This window comes from Calonectris borealis, chromosome 2 (genome assembly GCF_964195595.1).
Source record: "Calonectris borealis chromosome 2, bCalBor7.hap1.2, whole genome shotgun sequence".
Taxonomy (NCBI): domain Eukaryota; kingdom Metazoa; phylum Chordata; class Aves; order Procellariiformes; family Procellariidae; genus Calonectris; species Calonectris borealis.
This window is the reverse complement of record NC_134313.1, coordinates 151,791,202-151,811,968: the sequence shown is the minus strand read 5'-3', so window position 1 is coordinate 151,811,968 and position 20,767 is coordinate 151,791,202. Positions and strand designations below refer to the sequence as shown.

Sequence of the window (20,767 nt, the reverse complement as noted above, 5' to 3'; positions counted from 1 at the left end):
AAGATTGCAATGCAATTGTTTGGCAGCCTAAGCAGAGTGAATTTCTTCACCAAAGTCTAGATCTCAGTAAAAAGCTACATTTCTGTAAAAGCTGCCTTTTAACGTATTCTCACCAACTGTTTCAAGACATGACCACATTTAACATTATTCTATATGGAAAATTTTAACTTCTAGCTACATTTACCTCCTCCCAAATGAACTCATTTCACCACAAATTTACAAAAAATATAAAAGTAAGGTTGAGCAACCAAACTCAAAGTTTTGTTAAACTCAAGCTGGCAAACCAGGACAAGAGCACTTTATTACTGACCTTTGGAGCAATCCACGGATTTATTCAAATGTTAAATTCATCTACTTCTCCCTCTGCTAGTCCCAAGGGGCAGCAAGTCTTGAGGCACCCTGATCACTCTCCTTAAAACCTCCTTTGGGAAACATCCAGATAATGGTCTTCCCCTGCCTGTGTCTGCAGGTAAATCACGTTCTTGATTTCAGTTTTCCAGGAGGAGGAGTAAAACCTATGCTGGTATCACTGACCAGCTATTTCCCAGGACTAAAACCATGCCAGATGACCTGTTCCAATGGTTCAGCCATGCTAATACACCTCTGGCTCCTCTACAAGGGGTTGAGGTTGGGAGGAATCTGTATCTTTTTGATATTTCATCCTTTAGATAATTTTCTGGATGCTACAATAATCTTCTCTGTCCAGCTATCAAGACAGTGATCCCTAAGCACTTGCTACTACTAGCCTTTCTGTAAAGGTCACTGCACTCTACAAATGATTTGTGGCAGCCTGTAATGCAGGAGGGAAGACAAACAAATACCCTGCAAAAGAAAGAAAAAAGCAAAACAACTGCATCACGGTTTGCTTTCATTTTGTTTATCTAACACTGTGGCTGAACAAAACTCTCAGAAGTTTCTTGGCCTGTGAAACAGTATCTGCAAATCTTTAAACAATGAGCTTGTTCTTAATGGTTGGATTATTTCAAATTGTATAAAACTGCTTAGATTAAGACTGCACTGCTTTCATGTGAAGTAGCACAGCAATGTGTCAGAGAAACAAATAAGGTTTTGTCCTGTTGACTCTCAGACTGCTAATTATGAAAAAGGGGGGAAAAGGCCCTGTTACATGGCTTGTGATTTTATGCCTTATCCTTTCTGACCAGCACAATCTGGCAGGAAAGAAGTAGCTCTACTGATAAGAAGGAATATCTCCCTCTCTTTTAAGTGAAGGTATAGTAGCTGCACTCCTTGAAGTCAAACAGAGCACGTAGTACAAGAAATTTTCCAATATGACGAATTATTAACTTGTTTCAATTGTGCCTTTTTGGATTAGACTGAGGAAAAGAAGTACAACTCCCACAATGTCTCCAGATGCCAGCATCACTCTTCTTTTGATCAGTGCACTTTGGACTCACAGAAGCAAACTGCAATCATAGTATCAGTCAAAAAATACTGCTGAAAAACAGCACTTGTATTAACAAATTAATCAGATGCTTTTGAAATCATCTACAATGAACAACAGTTAACCCAAATATCCACCTGGGATGGTGAAGTCAGTCTGATGTTTGTGTATTCCTACTTATTGAGACCTTCCAATAGGAAGAGCTTGAGCATTACACACCATCTGCCTTGTCAGATATTTACATGGAGCTTTCAGGAAAGGCAGTGGGGAAAAAGGGTGCCTTTCTTACACTGCTGACAACCAACTTCACTCCCATGGGCCATATTTGAGTATCATGCCTAATGTGTGTCTGAAGCAGGGGCTTAGTTGAGAAACAACTGGCTGATCCTCCTCTTAGGTGAGAACAAAGTGACAGGAGAGATAAGAGGTATCACATGGGCTGCGGGGCTGGGCAGATTTGTTCTTTGCAATGCTTCTTCGTGACTGAAATTTCAAATGATCAAATAGCAGAATTATGGTTATGACTGCTTACCTGTCTCAGTTATTATCAAGAAAATTGGAAATTCTCCCTTTATTTGTGAACCAAGGCAGTCTAGTCATGTAAAAGACAAACAATGTGCTTTTGTTGAGCGTGATATCACAATACACTGGTAACGCAGCAGCCTGTGCCGGTAATTAGTTTTCAAAAGGATTTTAATGGTTCTGCTCTTAAGTGCAACACCCAACACACCTAGAACTGACTCAAGGCATGCTGCTACCACACCTGCAATCAGAAAAGGCTCCTAAACTATCAGCCTCTGATTTAAAAGACAACACGTTTTCCATGGCTAATCAAGGCTTTTCTTTCCCACACAACTCTTATTCAACTTTCCCTCTCTCCTACGTTTCAGATAAAATAACTTAAATCTGCCTATTGCAACAGGATGCTGCCAGACTCAGCTACTTTGCTGAATTTGGGCGAACAAATGCAGGTGATTTTGTGGGTTGGCAGAGATATCAGTATGAAATCAGGCTCTTTTAGTTAAATGAACAGTAAAACAATATGTAAGCTTATGTTTCCAAACATAGGTCTTTGCCATATATTGAGGCAAGTAAAACTAGCCCATCACCCTCATCTCCACTGAAACTATTCGAAGGCAGAGTGAACATTTTGAAATTATGACTGCATTTTAAAAGACCTCTGAAAGATCACAGAACCCAGACATTCAAGAAAGTTTTCAAACCACAGGGAAGATAAGCCAAAAACAAAGCAGCAGTGGCTAGACAAACCTCACTTGAAAGGCTTGATAACTTTTGTCTGACTGCTTTTTTCAGAGGAAGTTAGAAAAGCTGTTCTGCTCTCAAAATCTAACAGTGTGATCCTAAAATTAAAAAGAAAGAGACAGACAATGACAAAAGCATAGACATTTTGGCAGTATCCAGGGAAGTCTGACAAGCAGCAGCAGAAAGCACAGATCAAAAGAACACATAAGTTCTTTTATTGTAGAAAATACCTAGAATTCCATGTTTATCTTACCACAATAAGCTACTGAATGGTTATCTAAGCTGCTCTTGTTTTGCCAGGTGACTCAATACATCTGTAGGTTTTACCCCGCATTAGTTTTAGTCTGGTGTGTTTAAAATGCTACACAGCAAATAAATCTAATCTAAAAGGTTATACGTCTCCTTAGGAAAAACAGTCTTCACAAAGAATGATCACCTTAAACAGGAAATCTTTTTGGTATCAATTCAGATTTGCCCCAGTTTCTACAACTAAAATCACATAGCTGTGATATATCACAAAAAGCCCAACCCCTTCTCTCTCTAGTAATACATTGCTAATAGGTATTGTGAGAAATCCACAGAAGTACATTAAAAAAAACACAGCCCAACATGAGAAGCATCTCACAAGTACCTGTTTGAGTACTTGTGAACTTTTTTTTTTAATTCCCTCAGTTGTCCTTTTATAAACTATTGAAAGATTCCCTAAATTCCAAACTGGCTTTGCCTATATAACACAGTCACAAAGAAATCTGTCTAACATATTATAAGTGGAACGGTTCTCTGAGACAGGTTTAAGTCATGCAGAAACAAGATTGAACTTGTGAGTTCACAGTTTCTTTAAAACAAAGCAATACCTGCTGTCACAGCATGAGGAAAAGAGATATCTCAAACCCAAAATATGACAGCAGAAGCAAGAGAATACATGGGAAGAAAAGTAGCTCACTCATCTTCACTATCCAAGTATCTTCAGAGTAGAAGTCTACTGTTTTCTAATCCCTTCAATTCAGAAGAGGCCCACAAAGTAGCAGTTACTCCAGAGTCCTGGAAGACTTCCAATAATAGGTTAAACCTTACATATAAATACTCTCTATAATTAGAGAAGAAAGCATCTTGGGTTTTGGACAACGTATGACAAATTTTGAAACCATGAGATTAAATCAAATTGTATTTTAACATGGTTCAAGGGAAGACTTTCTTCTCTAGACTGTCAGTCTCCCTCTCAAAAACATCTGATAACTAGTATTCTAAAGTTTTTTGCGTCTTTCAAAATCAACCTAGAAACACGTATAGACGATAGGATAATAATAATGAACACTTGAGGACATTCCTTCTTACAGGGAGCAGTCTTTTGAAAAAAAATGATCTATCCAACAGCTTCCATTAACTCTTACACAAGCCCCACAGAAAGCCCTGGCTCTTCATCAGAGCTGTACCTGGCTGGCAGAAGAGGCACCAGAGGAGCAGCAAAGAGCCGAGAGGCTCCTTTTTCTTCTTGGTTGTACCACAGGAGCACAAGTGGTTACCTCCTCCTCAAAATCCATCCCTTGGTAGCAGACTGCCGCCAGCATGGAGCGACAGAACCCGGAGCAGCCCGAGTCCCTCTTCCTCCCAGTGCAGATTTTCTATAGGTGTGCATATGCAGCAGAGCCTCATCTGATGTGAAATTTTGTTACACATCCGGGTGTATGAATGACTCATATATAAAAAATACTGGTTTCTCACGGTTGCATGCTTGCATACGGGTGGAGATTGAACAAATACACATTTGCACATGGGGTAGAACTACCCTTTTGTGACAGGATTAATACCCAAGATCAGGAGGTCACAATTTAGCAATGAAAAAAGAAGGCAAAACACGCACAGTGAAAAGACATATGCAAAAAGCGCAATCAAAGTAATACAAATGCTTAATGCTGTGGTGAAATCTTTTGTGGAATTAAGCTACAGCAACAACCAAGTATCATACGCAACCTCCGCAACGGTCCTGCATTACCGAAAACTATCCATCGGCCTCGGGAAGAAACCTGACTCCTACTTGCAGTAGGGTCCCAGGCTCGGTATGGGATTAACCCAGCTGTTCAGGACCGGATTAGAAAGCTGTGGCAGGGAGCCCTGCCTTCCCAGCAGTGCCCGTCAGCTGCCGGGTGCGAGGGTGCGGTGAGAGCCCGGCGTGCCGAGGGGCAGCAGCAGGTGCCCGCAGGACCTGCCCGCGCGGGAAGGCGCCTGCCACAGCGTCCGGTGCGGAAAACACTCGGTAAAAATAAAAAGGAAGGGAAGTACACATGAGCCAGAAATTAAATGCTTGCATCTGATATCAGAGGAAGAGCACTTCGGTCAGACAACCTGCTAGGGGTTTGAGCCAACTGTACTCGGGTCAGCAGGAACGTTTTTATTGATATCAATACCAGCACCATGAGGGCCAAGAAAAACATTTTGTGATCTGCGCTTCCTCGCTCCATCCCACCCCACCCCACCCTTTTGCGATGTTCAGAAGGGAGAAGTTATCCACGGATTTCCAGAAAGCTTTTGATGCTGTTTCTATCACATGTTTCCATTTAAATTCTCCAGCGACAGACACCATACTAATTGCCTGTGGTAAAACAGAGAGAGTCCCCGGGCTGTGTAGTGCAGAAACCCTTCTCGGCCCCGCTCGCCCACACAGGAGCGTGCCAGGGGCTGGCAAAAGGCGCTATCCTGCCTGTACCCCCAGCGCTGGATTTAGCATTAGCCAAAAAGATGGCAGCTTGGATTAGCAGCTGAAAACTAATTGAAACAACAGTGATCCTCAGTGAAAAAACCCAAAACACCGGCAGCAGTTACCGCCAAATCACAGTATCTGCGATACCACAGTGATTCCAGTCTAAGAAGAGAGGAATACCGAGGTTCTCTCATATCCCTGGGTAGTAGATGTTGACATAATGTTGCCTTTTTAATGCAAAGCTATTAAGCAATTTTAATATGAAATAGCTTTTTTAAAAATAAAGAGTGTATGATATACGTAATAAAAGAGTGAACTTAGCACACAACATCTACGTGAGGTTTTGGAGTGTTTTTTTTTAAAGACTTTTAGGGAAAATTATATCCTAGATCAAGAATTTACTGACATTATCATTTCTCTGCAAAAAAAAAAAAGGAAATAAAACAATTTTTTAAGATCTATAGGAAATTTTACAAATGTCCTAGCTTTTCAGGTACACATTTTTAATAGAAGTGTTTATATTACATGTATATTTTTTAATTAATTTTTTACATTGTGCTAAATAATTCTTCTTTCCAAACAATATTTACTGTTATTTAAACCAACCAACCAATGTCGTTCAATTATTTATTTATTCAGCCAATGGGTAATAAGTGACATTTCTTCTTACTTATTCTAATCAAAGTCAAATATTTGTTCCTTCTGTGAGTAATTTATTACTAATTACAACAGTCTGATGTATGGTATTTTGTGTTACTAAAAATAGGGCTACAAATGAATAAATGCAGCTAAAATTATGCTTTCAAAGCACAGTGGAAGAAAGCCCAAAGCTCATACATAGACATTGACAGCAGGTCTGTTTCCAGACTTTAGACACCCACATACCCACAAAATAGGTGCAAATTGGAAAAGCCTCTGCTTATTCATCTGGCAGTAAGTGTATCTGGAAATGAATATATCATGTAAAACTTAAAATCAGACCCAACTTCCTTCAAATACAAAAAATGCTTTAACTCTTTGGTTTGTACTGTTTACTTCTTCGTCTTGCTGCCCTCCCCCTTCCTTGGAAGACAGTTGTCTCCCTCCAGACTGAAAAGATACTTAAGCTCGATTGAAATTGAATTACAATTAGTTTTTCTATTTTGAATGAAATCAATGCAAATGCATGGAGACAGTCTATTAAATGTATATCTCAGAAATGTAAACCCCTTAAAGGCTGAAATATTCTTAAAACTTAGTTGGTCTCTGGAATTTACAGTCATGAGACATTAACATAGTCAAGAATTTAGCAATCCAAAACAGAACTGGACATTCATGCAGATATCAAGAACATCCAGTCTTACAACTAACAAGAACATAATTTTGGAAGATAAAATAAATCTCAAGATGTGGGGCAAAATAATCTGTAACTACTAAAGATCAGAACGTACGTGATGCGCATGGCTGATTATCCAAGATCCACCTCCTGAGAGGTTGTTAGACCCTCCTTAAGAACCCATGGCAGAAACCATGGTGAAAAATACATTATTGGTCTTTCTGGATTTCAGACATAACCTAAGAGAACAGCTTCTCTATTCCTTTCTTTAACAACTAATTCGGATTTTAAGGTTAATTTCTTTTTAAGTGAAGTGCACCTATGGCAGTGTATTAATCAGCCAGTGAAAACCTTTCCTAAACTTAAACAAATGTCAATGCTCAGTGTTTACTAAGGCAGCAATCTCCTAGTAAATGAATGGAATCACTACAATTCACAACACAAGAGACCACACAAAATGCAGCAGTACAAAAAGTACTAATTAATGACCAAAAAACCCCACAAAAAAAAAAAAAAAACAAAACAAAAAAAGAACCCTTCAAAACATAATCTCATCCAACCCAAAGTCCCTGCATTGGCTTGATGTGTCAAGATGCAAAACTTAATACCATCAGATTCTGAATTTACTGAACTGCACAATTACCATGATTGGGTGAACATTAAAAACACATCTCTGTGGCTGCTGTCAGAGTCACAGGTGCTGGCTGCAATTTTAACAATAGCACTGTACTCAACTCATTTGAAGAGAAAGGAAATCAGAATATATGTTCATATGAGATTTGCTTGGTTTATTTACTCTTGTTCTCTTATTTGAGCCCAGAAAGGAGATTTAAATGCCAGGTTAAACCAAGACAGTTAATCAGGTGATTTCAGTGTAATCAGTCTTTGTTAGAAAATCAACTGAAAAATGCTGTAATGCAGCAGCAATGGTCCAGAGGTGCATTTACTTTGCTAATGACTGACATAAATATGTGCTCCTCTCCCAAATGACAATGTGCAGAGCACAAAAATGTTCCCAGTGGGAAGCTAACAGGACTATTCAGCTGAAAAGAGAACAACCAAAACACATTCACAACCATTTGCAGGGAAATGATCTTGAGACACAGTAAACATTCATAAATATTGAGGCTAACCACAGGCCACAGAAGGAACCCCTGACCAATGACCAGGGAAGCGACGCTGTAACCTCAGCTCTACCACCAGCATGGTCTGTTGCCCTCATCCATCACCTTCGCCTGTCTGCAATTCTCCTCATCCACCAAACAAGCGATCCAGCACTATGGACGAGAGAGAACGCCTGCTTGAAAACAGCATGGCCAAAGTTGTTTGTAGATCAGGGCTTCATTTTCTCTTCTCTCACAAACTTCTTGTGCTTTCATAAGCAAATAAGGGGCTTGAAATGAACTTTGGGTTGCTGACAAGCCCCATTTAGAATGTGCTCTGAGGACAACTCCATGCTGTTCACCCCTGATCTGGGCATGAAGCACAGCAACATGAGGTGCTTTGGTTTAAAAGTAGAGTTGGAAGAGGCGGCAAAGCACCCTTCATACACCAATCTACTTCTGCAGGACATGTAAAGAAGGAGGGGAAGATTTGGCTTTCTGGTTGCCTAAGCCTGAAGGACATTCAACAGCCACATCTCCTCCTCTGGGCAGAGGACCTTGATAACTAGGCTACAGCAACATGGGGCCAGGGCTTTCCATCACTGACTCCTGAAACTTTGCTGCTGAGAAGAAAGGAGCGCAAGGTCCTCACGGCCAGGGAGAGTGTGAAGAGAGGAGCTCAATTCTGCAGTCCTGTGATGAGGTTCATTCAGCGGCTGGCCTGAGGGGCTAATGACAAGGCTATGGAGGCCAAACCCTCTAACATGCCATTGCCCAGTGGCTCAACTTCAAAAGGGAAAATGTAGGGTTTGCCTATCCCAAATGCCTCCAAGCGTCTCCAGAGGAAGGAGGGCATCAGGCACAGGTTCAGAGGAGGCAGGAGGTGCCTCTGCCACAGGGGTGGTCACTGACAGGCCACTGCGCAGGACGTGGGCTCCCCCCTCCACCACCGCTGAAGGAGTTAGTCCTGCACCCATCCACCAAACGAGGCCCTGCTGACTGCTTCCGGGCAGTTTTTGGTAGTCATCTACAGAGGCAACCCAAAAAGCAGCGGAACTAAACTGAGTATGTGCAAAAACACATCTATAAATGCCTCAGGATATTTTTGGCCAGAAAAGCTTAAGTTTCTGAAACCTAAGGAATCTCAGGTGCCTACAGTAACTGGGAGAGGTTTCCATGGGCAACTCTCGTCAATGCAGCTGCCCGAGCCCTGCTTTAAGGGATACCAAAGTCCTAGATTCTTTACGAGATCTAGCCGTAAGTAGTGAAACAAGATTACTGCAGGCATTTATTCAGTCAGCTGAATACAAAGTATTCTAAAAATACTTTTCTTTGTCATAAAATTAGGTTAAAAAATACACGTACAAAACTCACATGAACAAAGGTAAGGATAGAACAACTACCTGGGACTTCTCAGTTACAAACAATACATGGTATTTAAAATGCAGAGGCGTTGCCACAGAAGAAAAGTTACTAATCCTGTTGGGGCAAAGTAACTGCACTGGTGTGTGGTTTGCATGGGGGAAGGGAAGGAAAAAGAAAAGGAATTACTTTATTAGCCTTTTTGCAGCTTTGTTTTGTTTGCTTTTTCAAAAGAACAGCTTTTGTTTATTACTTTTAACTGATAGATATAAATGAAGAAACTTACGTTTATCAAAGTAAGTATTATCACTCTAGTTAAACTCCACTTACTTCCAGAGATACCTTAGGGCTAGTAGTTTAATATGTACCTTAATATGTTGCCTTATTTTTTTTAAAGCAAAGAGTAAAATTGAAAGACTTTCCACTGAGACATTCTACTAGGAACTTTCTTCTTCCTCAACATTTTCACTTACAGTCAATACAAAGTAAATCCACTTTACTTTGCTAATGAACTAGCTCTTTGTTCATTTATCTATCAAGCTATTTATAAATATCTCACAATCACAGCATTATCTGGGGGCTAACGAGCATGTTTCAACTCAAAACAAATGGACATGTCATCTCATGTCCTTCCATAAACAAAAGCTAAGGGCTCGGATTCCAGTAGAGATTTAAGCTTGTAATCATGTTTCATACGTTCAGTTTCATGGCTTTACTTAGGTGCTTCTAACAATGCAAAATAAGAGCAGTTGCCCTTAACATACAGCAGCACTGGAAAGCAATAAATTGTTGTACCAGATGGTACATGAGACAGGGGACACGTGTGGATGCTGCGGAGGGTCCCCCCTTCCCCAACGCACAACGGGCTCTGTTGGGCTTACAAAGACTATCCAGGGAGGAGGGGGAACCGCCGTCTCCTTCGGGCAGGGAGGTAGTACCCATCTGCGGAGAGGAGGCAGGAACTCAAAGAAATCTCCTGAAACGACTTCTGAAACTTTTTTTGCCCTGAACAAATCCCTACAGCCTATGCTGACACAACAGCAAGTTCTAGCTGTATGACACTGACCTCTCAGATAAAAATAGGCATTTTTGATGACACATTATATACAGCAGTATATGAACCAAGCAGTAATTCAACCAAATGGATTTTCTCAACTAGAAAAATCTGCAGCAACATATATCCAGATTAAAATCACATTCCTCACAGACACTGTGTACATTTTAAAATCAAATTTAATTTTTTAACTATGGTTTTAAACTGGTACAGACCAGAAAAGTATTCACACAATATTAACACTAAATCAATTTCTCCCTACCCTATTCCATGGCATCAACCAGCAACAGTGCAAGGAATGCAAAATATGCTAGTTCATTTGACACATTGTCATTTGTACATATTCTAGTACTAAATAATTAACACTCAGACTTTGGGAGAAAGGTTAAATTGAAATTAATTCTATAATATTCCCATTACTGGCTTAGTTTCAATATAACTAGGAGTGTAAAAGCAAAAGAGCTGTGACAAAAAAAATTAGTTAGTGATTTCTTCACTGTGTACTCCTTTCAAACTCATTCACTTTAATAATCAATACATGTTCAAAAAAAAGTTTATTTAACCTTGCCTGATCAAGCAATGCAGAATGTCAGAAATCCTTTATACCCTGTTTTTTCACCTGGAATTAGATAATGTGCTTACCATATTCTGCAGCCTCCTCATTCCCTAAATCCTACTGAGGATTTACATTGAACTGAAGTTTCTCCCAAGTTTATGTTTCTCAGGTGTCTTTAGGCAGAACCTAAGATTTTTCTCTTTTCACATTTTTAAGCTCGGACATTAACTACCGCAAGCCCCCCCCTTCCCCACCTAGATGTAACCCTTTTCAAACTGAGCGATTTGAACCAACTAAACTTTGTAGCCCCAAACCTGCTTCCCGTTATCATATCAGAGCAGTGCCAGCGGGGGGGCTACCCCTTACCTACTGATGTTTACTTGATCTGTCGTGATTGATCTAAGCACAGAAGTGGTTGCAACTAAGAACCCAGGGATTTTACTCTCTCTCCAGAGGGACTGAAAATATCCCCTTTTTTGTTTATACCTAAAACCCAAAAGTCCCAATAGCATTTCTGTTGCTGGACTTTTACCTCCAAATATGTTTACCCTTTACTAATGTACTCTTACCCAGGAAAAAAATCTATTAAGGAATGCCCCAGCGTTACCCTCTGATATCAAAGCATATACTCAAAGTCTGTTTAACCAACTGATACTATAATCCATTAAAAAAAAGCCTCAGTATTTTTGCAGACATCAAATGCTGGAATAAATGCCGTTGTAATTTTAGGGTTCTATTTTAACAGTTAAAGGAGAGACATCTGGCAATAATCTACAAATAAATAAAGTGTCTCCATTCTTAGTTTCTCCTCCAAAACACTACCTAGGACATTTTTGCAGCATGATTCATATAATCAACATAATACATTACAATGCCTTTCAAATAATTCCGAATTCTCAGTTCATTCAATAAAGAACCCACTTTCAAAAGAGAAAAGGGAACATGCCATGCCAGAAAACTTGCTTTATTGACTCAGCCCTGCTGCCAGGGGGAACAACGTGGTGAAGCAAACTCCATGATTTCAAAAGCATTTTTTTTACAGCGAGGGCAGAGAGAAAAAGAGGCTTATTTACCGAAATGTGAGATTCCACAGGTGAGGCCAGAGACGGTCTGAAATCCTCTTCCTTTAGTTCCAAAAGTTTTAATTTATGATGAAGCCTGTAATAATCCTTTCAAGCTGCCAGGTAAAACGCACGCCATATCTTAGCTGTGTTTTCTTTCGCCCTTTTGCAGCTTAACTTTGTTATTTGCATAAAGCTTAGTTCTGGCCTATGGGACTTTTTGAACATCTACATGTTAGATTAGCTGTCTTGACATGCTCTATCAAGTGTGACATCACGGATCTCCATGGTAACCTTAACCACACCTGCCCAGATGCCAGAGTTACCTGTCATGTTCAGACCTAACTGAACATAACAAAAAAACCCTCAACCACCATTTTCTAGGCACTCAGGCTTGCACAGGCACCAGAAGGGTTTGGGTTTTTTTAAATTGATGGAAATCTAATTTTGTTTGCCAATAAATTTGTTCTTCACAGAGCACTGGCTGAAATGCTAGAGTCGTTGCTGACCCTTCCACATCTCCCAGTGTATTTCCTAGTCAAACAACAACAGAAGCAAGCCATGGCAAACATCTTCCAGCTCGTTTTCTAAAGGCACGCTCAAAAGCTCCAGCTCTGAAAAACTTCTGCACGCTCATTTTTGTTCTCTGCCCCTCAGAAAGGTTTTTTTTAGCGAGGTGACTTGTAAAACAGGTTCACGGGCAGGGATTACTCCCCTCCCATGGCCAGGTAAGCATTTTAACCTCTTAATTGCAAACTCTTTTTCATCCTCGCAGCCACTAGCCCAGCTTTTGTACTTGTTCCTGCTCTTTCCTTCGCTGCTGACCGGAGTCAACCCCACTTAAGCAGTGACCGCGTCCTGCCATGAGCTCAGCAGCAGATGATTCACGCCATCTCAAACCTCAGAAGGCCGAGACTGTTTTCCTCCTTCCTTTCTCTTTTTTCTTTCTAACTTTCCTGGGGATTACGTTAGTGCCTTGCTTTCATTAACACAGACAGCCTTGGCAGAGGCAAGGTATCCAAAGCTCTTGCAGAAGCTTGCATTACCTATAAAAGATTTTTTTCCTTGGCTTTCCAGGCTTCCAGGTGGAGGGAGCTCTGGTGCCCAGCTGTGGGGTTGTCTTGCAAGGGGGAAAACCTGCAGCATGAGGAGGAGCCGCCAGGCTGTGGGTCGCAGAGCTGCGGCCGTGGGGTGCTGTGTTCCCTTGCAGGCGTTTTGGGGTGCACAAGGCGTGGCACGCCTGCAACCCCAACTGCTGCAAACTCACACCCCACTTTACCACGCAGACCAGCTTAGCTGCAGGTTGTTTGCCTTGCAGCAGTATCCCAAGGCCCTCGTGCAAATAAAGACAGCCCCTGTCTCTGTGAGCTTTCCTTTCCAGAATAAGATATCACAAACAGGGTAACAAACCTGGGGGGTGGAGGAGGGATGATCTGTGTGCACAGCTGGGAGGTTTCAGGTCACCACGTTAGTTAACCAGCAGTAATCCCTGCTGGCATTTTACCTGGCCATGATTGTACTTCTGATTTGTGGCAGGTTATCAAGAGTAGAAACGGGTCCTCAGGAGGCACATCCAAGGAGGGATTTATCTGAATAAATGAAGCCTGGAGGAAACCATTAACACATAGTGGAAGATATGGACAACATTCAGAGCTGACCTTGCTGGTAGAGGTGATACAGTATGTTCTAAAAACATCAAACATTTTTTTCCTGATACTGGCTGCAAACCAGGGGTCGGTTTGCCATACTCAGATACTGATGGTTAAAATGGACAAGAGAAGAAAGTCCACAAAAAAAAAGATAATTACCAATCTTGATTTTCTGGCCCATTTTTGTTGGTTATGGACCTGACAGGATTTAGAGCAACCTGAAGACAAATGCTATGATACCCAAGGGACTATCTCCCAACTGTAAATATCAGAATGCTTTATGTTCCAGGTGCACCATTTGACATAGAGATTAGAAAATGGTGTTGCATTGGCTACTATCCTTGATAGAACTCCCACAGTGGGGCAATTCCCACCATGGATAATGTTGCCACTTTCCAGATACTGAAGCATCTGGAAAAGTAAGAAGGGACAAAAGGAACCTAGAAAATAAATCATTGTAATATTGTAATTCATGTCTTATATACATCACATACAAAATCTGTAAGATGTATGGGATGTTACATACACATATCTGCTACATGTGTATCTAGTTTGTCTTCTACACTACTGCTACACACATACATATACAAGGCAGAAAAAAGGAAGTGCATATGCTATACACACACATACACTCTCTGAAGCAAAATTATACTATGGTCTTATTCATGGAGCAGCTAGGTAGGCGTGCATTATACATACACATATAAATATATACACATATACCTACGCATATGTATACACATACCTACGCATATATATACGTACACACAGACACATACATATACACACATATAAACACACACACAAAATACACAGATACATGTGTATGCACGCATAGACACAACTGGTAAGAAAAAACCCCTCTGAACTGTAATGCCATGACCATAATAATCTGTTACTGCATCTGATGAGCCAGACTGCTGACACATTTCAACTAAGCAAATTTCTTACAATCAGCTGGAATAACTTATTTCTGCATGTTTTTAATGTGGCTTCTGTTCAGTTTATCTTTTTTTTTTGAAGTTATGCTGAATGGATGGATTCTCCAGTCTTTCCCATCCCCAGGAAAGATAGTTTGATGCTCTAAGAGCAATTTTGAAGTTATTTTGTTTTAAAATTCACACTCATTACATACAATACATATCTCTAATCATCAAAAAATAGAAGCAGGAGACATTCGCATGAATTTTACCCTCAATAAATTAGCAAGGATGACACATTTTAAACAAATAGCAGGAACAGTTACTGCATTCCTTCTGTAATTTATTGCCTTCAGAAAAGGCTCAAATTACAAAATGTGTAGGGTGTAATGCTGTAGGCTGTTCAAACTGGGTTTGCAGTGTCTGCAACACTGGAACTAAATATTTACATGACTCCAAAAGATCTAATCTCTGGATTTCACCCCCCTCCTACCCCCTTTATTTGATTTCTATGCTATCTTTATCCACCACCCGGCACATTCCACACAGTCACTAAAGTTCATAGAAGAGATAAGTGGGGAGAAAAAAAAAACACAAAACTTTCAAAGGAAAGGAGGGAACCTGTTTAAAAATAAGGAATAGATCATCCTTGTTAGAGCTAAACTCTTACAGCAATTTTCGCTGGGTACATATGGATTCTAGCAGTTGTGTTTTGAGGCAGTGATAGCACCTGGGGTCTCCAGAGACCCTGTCAAAGAGAAGTTGTAGAGGGGAGTTACCAAATGACAATCTTTCCAAACCCGTAACAACGGTCAGATCTCCAAAGGTTTGGAAGGCTTCAAAAGACACTGGGAATTCTAAGAACTCCCATAGCAGAGTACAGTATTTTGCCAACCAGTTTTTAATCCTTATTTACAATTAATTTGCTGCTAGTGCTGAAATACCTATAAAACACTAAGAAAAAAACTTTTATAAAAGGTTTGCTGTCAATCATTTGTTAAACTGAGAATAACAGGCACAAGATTTTTGAGCCTGAACTCTAAATTCCACTGTTTGATTGAAAAAAAAAAAGAATTATGGAATAGAACATAGATTGCCTGTAAAGCTGAACAGATTAAACTCTAACATCGCACCCAAAATCAGAGCCCAGAGTTAGGCTGTGAACAGATCCTTGCACGGCATTCCCTGAATTCAGAAGGTCGGCATGACGCCTGCTCTGAGAAATACATCAGTGTGTCACATCTCCTCTGACCCTACATCTACTTTTCGCTGCTGAAAACAATTGGAGGCAGGCGAAAAGCAAACCACCTTAAGGTACACTGCTGACAGAATAATGCGGATGTCAAAACAGCTTGGAGGAGGCGGATACCTGTGGATAAGTCTGTTCTGTTTGTATTAAAAGCCTCAAAAATAGAAAAGAAAGCAAATGAAAGGGTAACAGAGCCAGCTAAAGCACACAGACACACTCTACGGGTATTTTCTTTTCTCCCGGGCAGTGGTGCCAATACTGAAAGTGTAACAGAAGTTAGCAGCTGTTCCATATTTTCCCTTCAGCTGTGAAAAGCAGATGGAGACCCAGGTACTAAGATCAAGAGTCTCACCTTCATCTCCTTCTCCATGTATATTCTAAAAAAAATTAAAAGCTCTTCAAAAAAATGTCACTTTCAACAAACAATTCCAAGGTAATATTGAATTTTTATTATTGTTTCTTCGAATTTCAAGGGAGCAACTGAATCTTAGGCTGTATCAAAAAAAGATCTGTTTAATGCTTTGTTACATTCTCAGCTTTTGTAATGAGGTAACGCTCAACTTTGTAGAAGTTATAAGGACTGTTTAACAAAAAGCAAGATACGAATTTGAGTTTCATACCTGATCTCTCAGTCTCTCCTGGTGTCCCATTATTGCTGTAGCATGGTGGGGATATTTCTGTTTCAGATGCTCAAGAAAAGCCTCTCTCTTCCTGTCCATTTCCGAGGTTTGCATTCCCAGTATTTCTTTGGAACTGCGAGGGCCACCTACTGTATGTCTTCGAGGGATGTTGCGGGTGGACTTTGAATTAGAAGAAGTGTGACTGTTCGGGGTCGAAAGGAGCTCTTTAGATCGGAGACATTCTGCATCGTCTAGTGATGTTACATGCAAACTGGTTTTTGCCTGGTCTGGAAGAAAAAAACACAAAACAAAAACCCCAAACCAGAATATTATAAGAACTTAATCCCAACATTCACATTAGTAAGAAAGAGAAAATAATCAATGTAAAAGCTAGGTTCTTTTAAAAGTCTGGTAGCGTTCAATGGCATGTTCTGCATCATTCTGTAAGAAGCGGCCCGGAAATAATCATTTATATAAGCTATGCACAGTACTTACATACTTTTAACACACGACCGCAGTATTGCCTCACAGAAAAGTGAGCATCATTAAAGTAGATGTTCCTTTTATATCATCTTTACCACTATGTGACCTGAAAAGAGGATCTGACAGGGTCCTTATTCCCTGACCTTTAAAATCTACAGGATGCTTTCCAGGAGAAGAAACAGGTTTCTTCAATAGGCTCCAGTACACTTAATGGCCCCGTAACTAGTATCGTTAAGGATACTAACTGATAAAATTCCTTTGACAAGGAGATTTGAAATCCTTAATCTTTTTTCAGTGTGTTTTCAACATGCTCTGAAACACCTATGAAATAATAAGAGGGTTTTGGAGGCTTTTTTCCCTGATTTCTGACTGTGGTCTGGCTTTAAATTTCACGGATCTCCCTTGGATTTTATACGCCTCAGGACAGCGGGCTGGAAAATACTACATCACTTTTTCAATAAACCGTTTCTTAAGAAACAGAATAAAAGCAAGTTTTGTCTGATATAAAAAGAAAAAAAAACTCAGATAAATTTTACAACTTTAAAACCTACTTTAAGACCAAAGACCGTGACGACGTTTGTAAAGAGACAGGCAGACACCAAGGGTATGTAAGTGCTGGCTTATCTTCAGGTAACTGTGTAACACGAACCCTCTGGTGCATGAAAAAGTGTAGTCTGGAGCCCTGTTACCTAATACCTTTGAAAAATCCCTCACTCCTTTGTCAGCAATGGGAAAAAAAAAAAACAAAAACCAGAAGCATTGAAAAGGCCTCTCCAAGTCTGATGTGGCCTTCCCCATCTCTACCAGCAGCCTCAGACGTCCCTGTGAGTGTTAACCCTTTACAGCACCTTCCCAGGAGCGGGAAGCTCCTTCCACTATGTGTTTTTAATACATCTCTATTTCTCTCCGTCTGACACTTTTCGTCTTGTAGTCCTTTATCCTCCCAGCGACCGTCTCCCCCGCGTGCTGCCATTTATACGGCACTGCTGTTTGGAAACAGGCACCTACTCGCTTCTTTTTATGGTTCAGTCAGTCAGTTTGACACCCGGCCTACCACCTACCTCAGGATTTTATGCTGAGGATCTTTCAGCTTTCTGGTGTGCCTGCCAAGTCCCAGGTACCATCAAGCCACGGTAATAAAGTAAATCCTCCACCGGTGGAGCCGCTGCCACTGTGATGCTCCACCAATGCACACGGGGAACCAATTCCCTTGGGTTTCACAGGACTGGGCCCTGGAAGGTCCTCAAAGACTTTGCATGTTTCCGTAAGCTCCCTATAATGCTCAAGGACTCCGAAATATCAACAACACCCTCTCGTTTGCATGCATGGAAACCTATCCCAAAGCAGAATTGGACACAAGAGCCCAGACTGCAGGTGGCACCACGCTTTGATGAGGGCAGATCCAGGCACGACTTTGGAAACAGGTTTGGGTCATGGGGAAGTTTTGCTCTCACACAGATTCAAAACGCCATCTCTGATCTCCGCAGCACCTTCTAAGATCTTCTTAGAAGCACAATCCTGGTTAAACCTTCAGAGCAGCAGCCTCACCTGTATGTACACACACACACACACAAACTCAACTTTTCCAAGCACAACTCAATTAAAAAACATCCAGCCTCACTGATTACTGAAAATTCAGAGCACCGACCGCCAGGTACACTCAGCTTGTTTGAGAAAAGTGGCAAAAAGGAGAGTTTTGCTTGCGAGAAGTAAGCATGGCTACTCCAGATACACTCGGTCAAAATGGTTTCTGAAAGCTGCACAGTCATTTCAATGGATTTTACATGGGAGGAAAAAGAAGTGGGATGGGGCTGGCTGGAATTTACCATCTCCAATTTGTTGCACCCAGAGCCCAGAGGTTATATCCCTGAGGCTGTTGGAACAAAGACAGCAGACATAAATAAGGGATTTCCTTGAAGCTCGAGGGAGTCAGTGTGAGCGTGGGTGACTGAGTGCAGCAATTTGGTATAAACCCTTAAAGTATGGTCACAGCAGCAGTTTCAATCACTGAATTGGTGGCAGGCACTTCCTCAAGAAGGCAGGTAAACCTACACTGACAAACACAACCGAGAGTTCATGAATGTGTATTTCAGGTCCTAAATCTCTCTCATGCAAAGCCTTTCCCTACTCTGCACTTCAGTCATTTCAATAGCTTAAGAAAAAGGTAATTATCTGGAACATAAAGAGACATATCAAGTAAAGTGTGTTACCACTATTTGTTATTGGGCGAAACCTTGAGAAGGAATCAAAAATAACATCTTTTTCTTATACTATATTAGAAAGATCAACAAATTCTCTTATTTTTCTTTCATATATTTGGAAAATACTGTATAAATACCAGTGAAAAGAAAGGAATGTAAACTATGCAAACTAATTGCTAGTCTTGCCAGCGAGCTGACCTGGGCATTCAGCAGGATCCCGCGGCATTACAGCACACAGCAGCACGTGACTTTCTTTGCAAACCAAACTCTCTGTCATGTTTGAATATGGGTCCTTCCCCTAGTAATTGCTGAAAAGATCTTCCTTGGCCACTTCCTAGATAGGGACAAGTGACTTTGATGGCGAGGTTGAAAGCTGGGATGGTGAACCCCCGCCGTGCACCTCGGGGCACATAAGCTCCACAGCTCCTGTGTGGGCCACAGTGCTGCTACAGGCAGGAGAAACTGAGAGAGGTTTTCTGGATCCTGGAGTTGCTCAATAACAGCGTGGGCAAACTTTCCATATCTTCCAAGTGAAGATAATAGGCCTAGAAAATCAATCCCCACAGATAACTGTGAAATGTGTGAAGAATCATGTGATGAAGGATCATCTCTCAGAAGAGAGCTAAGAGTAGTGAAAGGATAAATTATGCAAGTACCCTCCTTGGAAAAGGAGTAAAGAGAAGCCAATGGAAAACACGGAGGTGTGAGATAAGCTTGTCTCCCTCTCTCCCTCCCTCGTATTCAGGAGCTAAAAGCTGAAGGTCTTTCTGTTCAATAAAGTAGCAAGTCTAAAGGGCAACAAAAAGCAAGACTTGCTGATTGACAGGGGAGGGGTCTGGTTATCCAAAGGCTTGAGTAACCCTTACACTTTGCTTCAGTCGCTTCTCTGATCTGAAAACAAATTTCAAGGTTTCTTAACATCACCCATTACTACAGTGGATATAACTACAGGAAAGGCCCAGGTCTGCAGGGTAGAAGCAGTATGCCTAGGATTATCAGGAAGAGTATCATGAAGAATTAATTGCTGTGACATGGAAATTAAAAAAAAAAAAAAAAAAAAAAAAGAAAAAAGGTCTTCAACAGGTCCTGGTATGCAATTCTTCTAAGTCACACCCTCCATGAAGTCTACAAAGGTCAGGAAAGTCACTTTGCTTCATTACTTTAAATGCTGTGAAGATTTTAATAGTCCTGTTTTGCAACCCAGGTGACATAAGAGAAGAACATTTTCAGAATAATTTCAGAAAGGAGCAAGTATGGACCTGACCCATACTGATACTATGAAACTGAGCCTTGAAGCAAACCACATTCAATACTTAAAGTTTAAGAAAAGAAGAGAATACAATTTTAACAGTGTGAGTCAAACCCACCTCCGTTATATTTATGCTACCAGTAAATTTGAGATTATTTGGAATGTTTCTAATTTACTCCACTGTCTTTACAATTAGCTCTCTTTCCAAGGAACTTTCAAATGTAAATTATGGATATGGGCCAAAACTACTACATTTGGTTATGAGCTTTCAAGCATTCAAAATTTTTGGGAATCATAGGATCGGTCTGGTCAGACCTCTGTTCTTCTAGCTCCACATGTATCTCAGGCAGCTTCATACAACCCATACAGGAGAAATATGTTACCGAAGGCTTTTTTTTTTTTCTTATTCAGACATATCCTTTAAGTGAAGATTTCTGTCCCACTACACATAAACATATACAGACACAGATGCACATTCTTTAAGATAAAATAAAGAATGACTGAAAAGAGCATCAAGCAATTAATGAACCCCCAAGAAAAAAAGACTATTTTTTCTCCTAAGTTCTCTTGCACTGTTTTCTG

At 40.7% G+C, this 20,767-nt stretch overlaps 1 protein-coding gene across 1 annotated transcript in view; it reads right to left on the bottom strand.

Annotated features, from left to right (window-relative positions):
- The window catches only part of KIAA1217 (KIAA1217 ortholog), a 245,689-nt gene that overhangs the window by 166,178 nt on the left and 58,744 nt on the right, over positions 1-20,767 (bottom strand). Inside the window, exon 2 of the mRNA XM_075143936.1 lies at positions 16,253-16,539. Within this exon, the coding sequence (XP_075000037.1) occupies positions 16,253-16,366 (114 nt within the window). The 5' untranslated portion in view covers positions 16,367-16,539. The remainder of the gene's footprint in view (positions 1-16,252; positions 16,540-20,767) is intronic.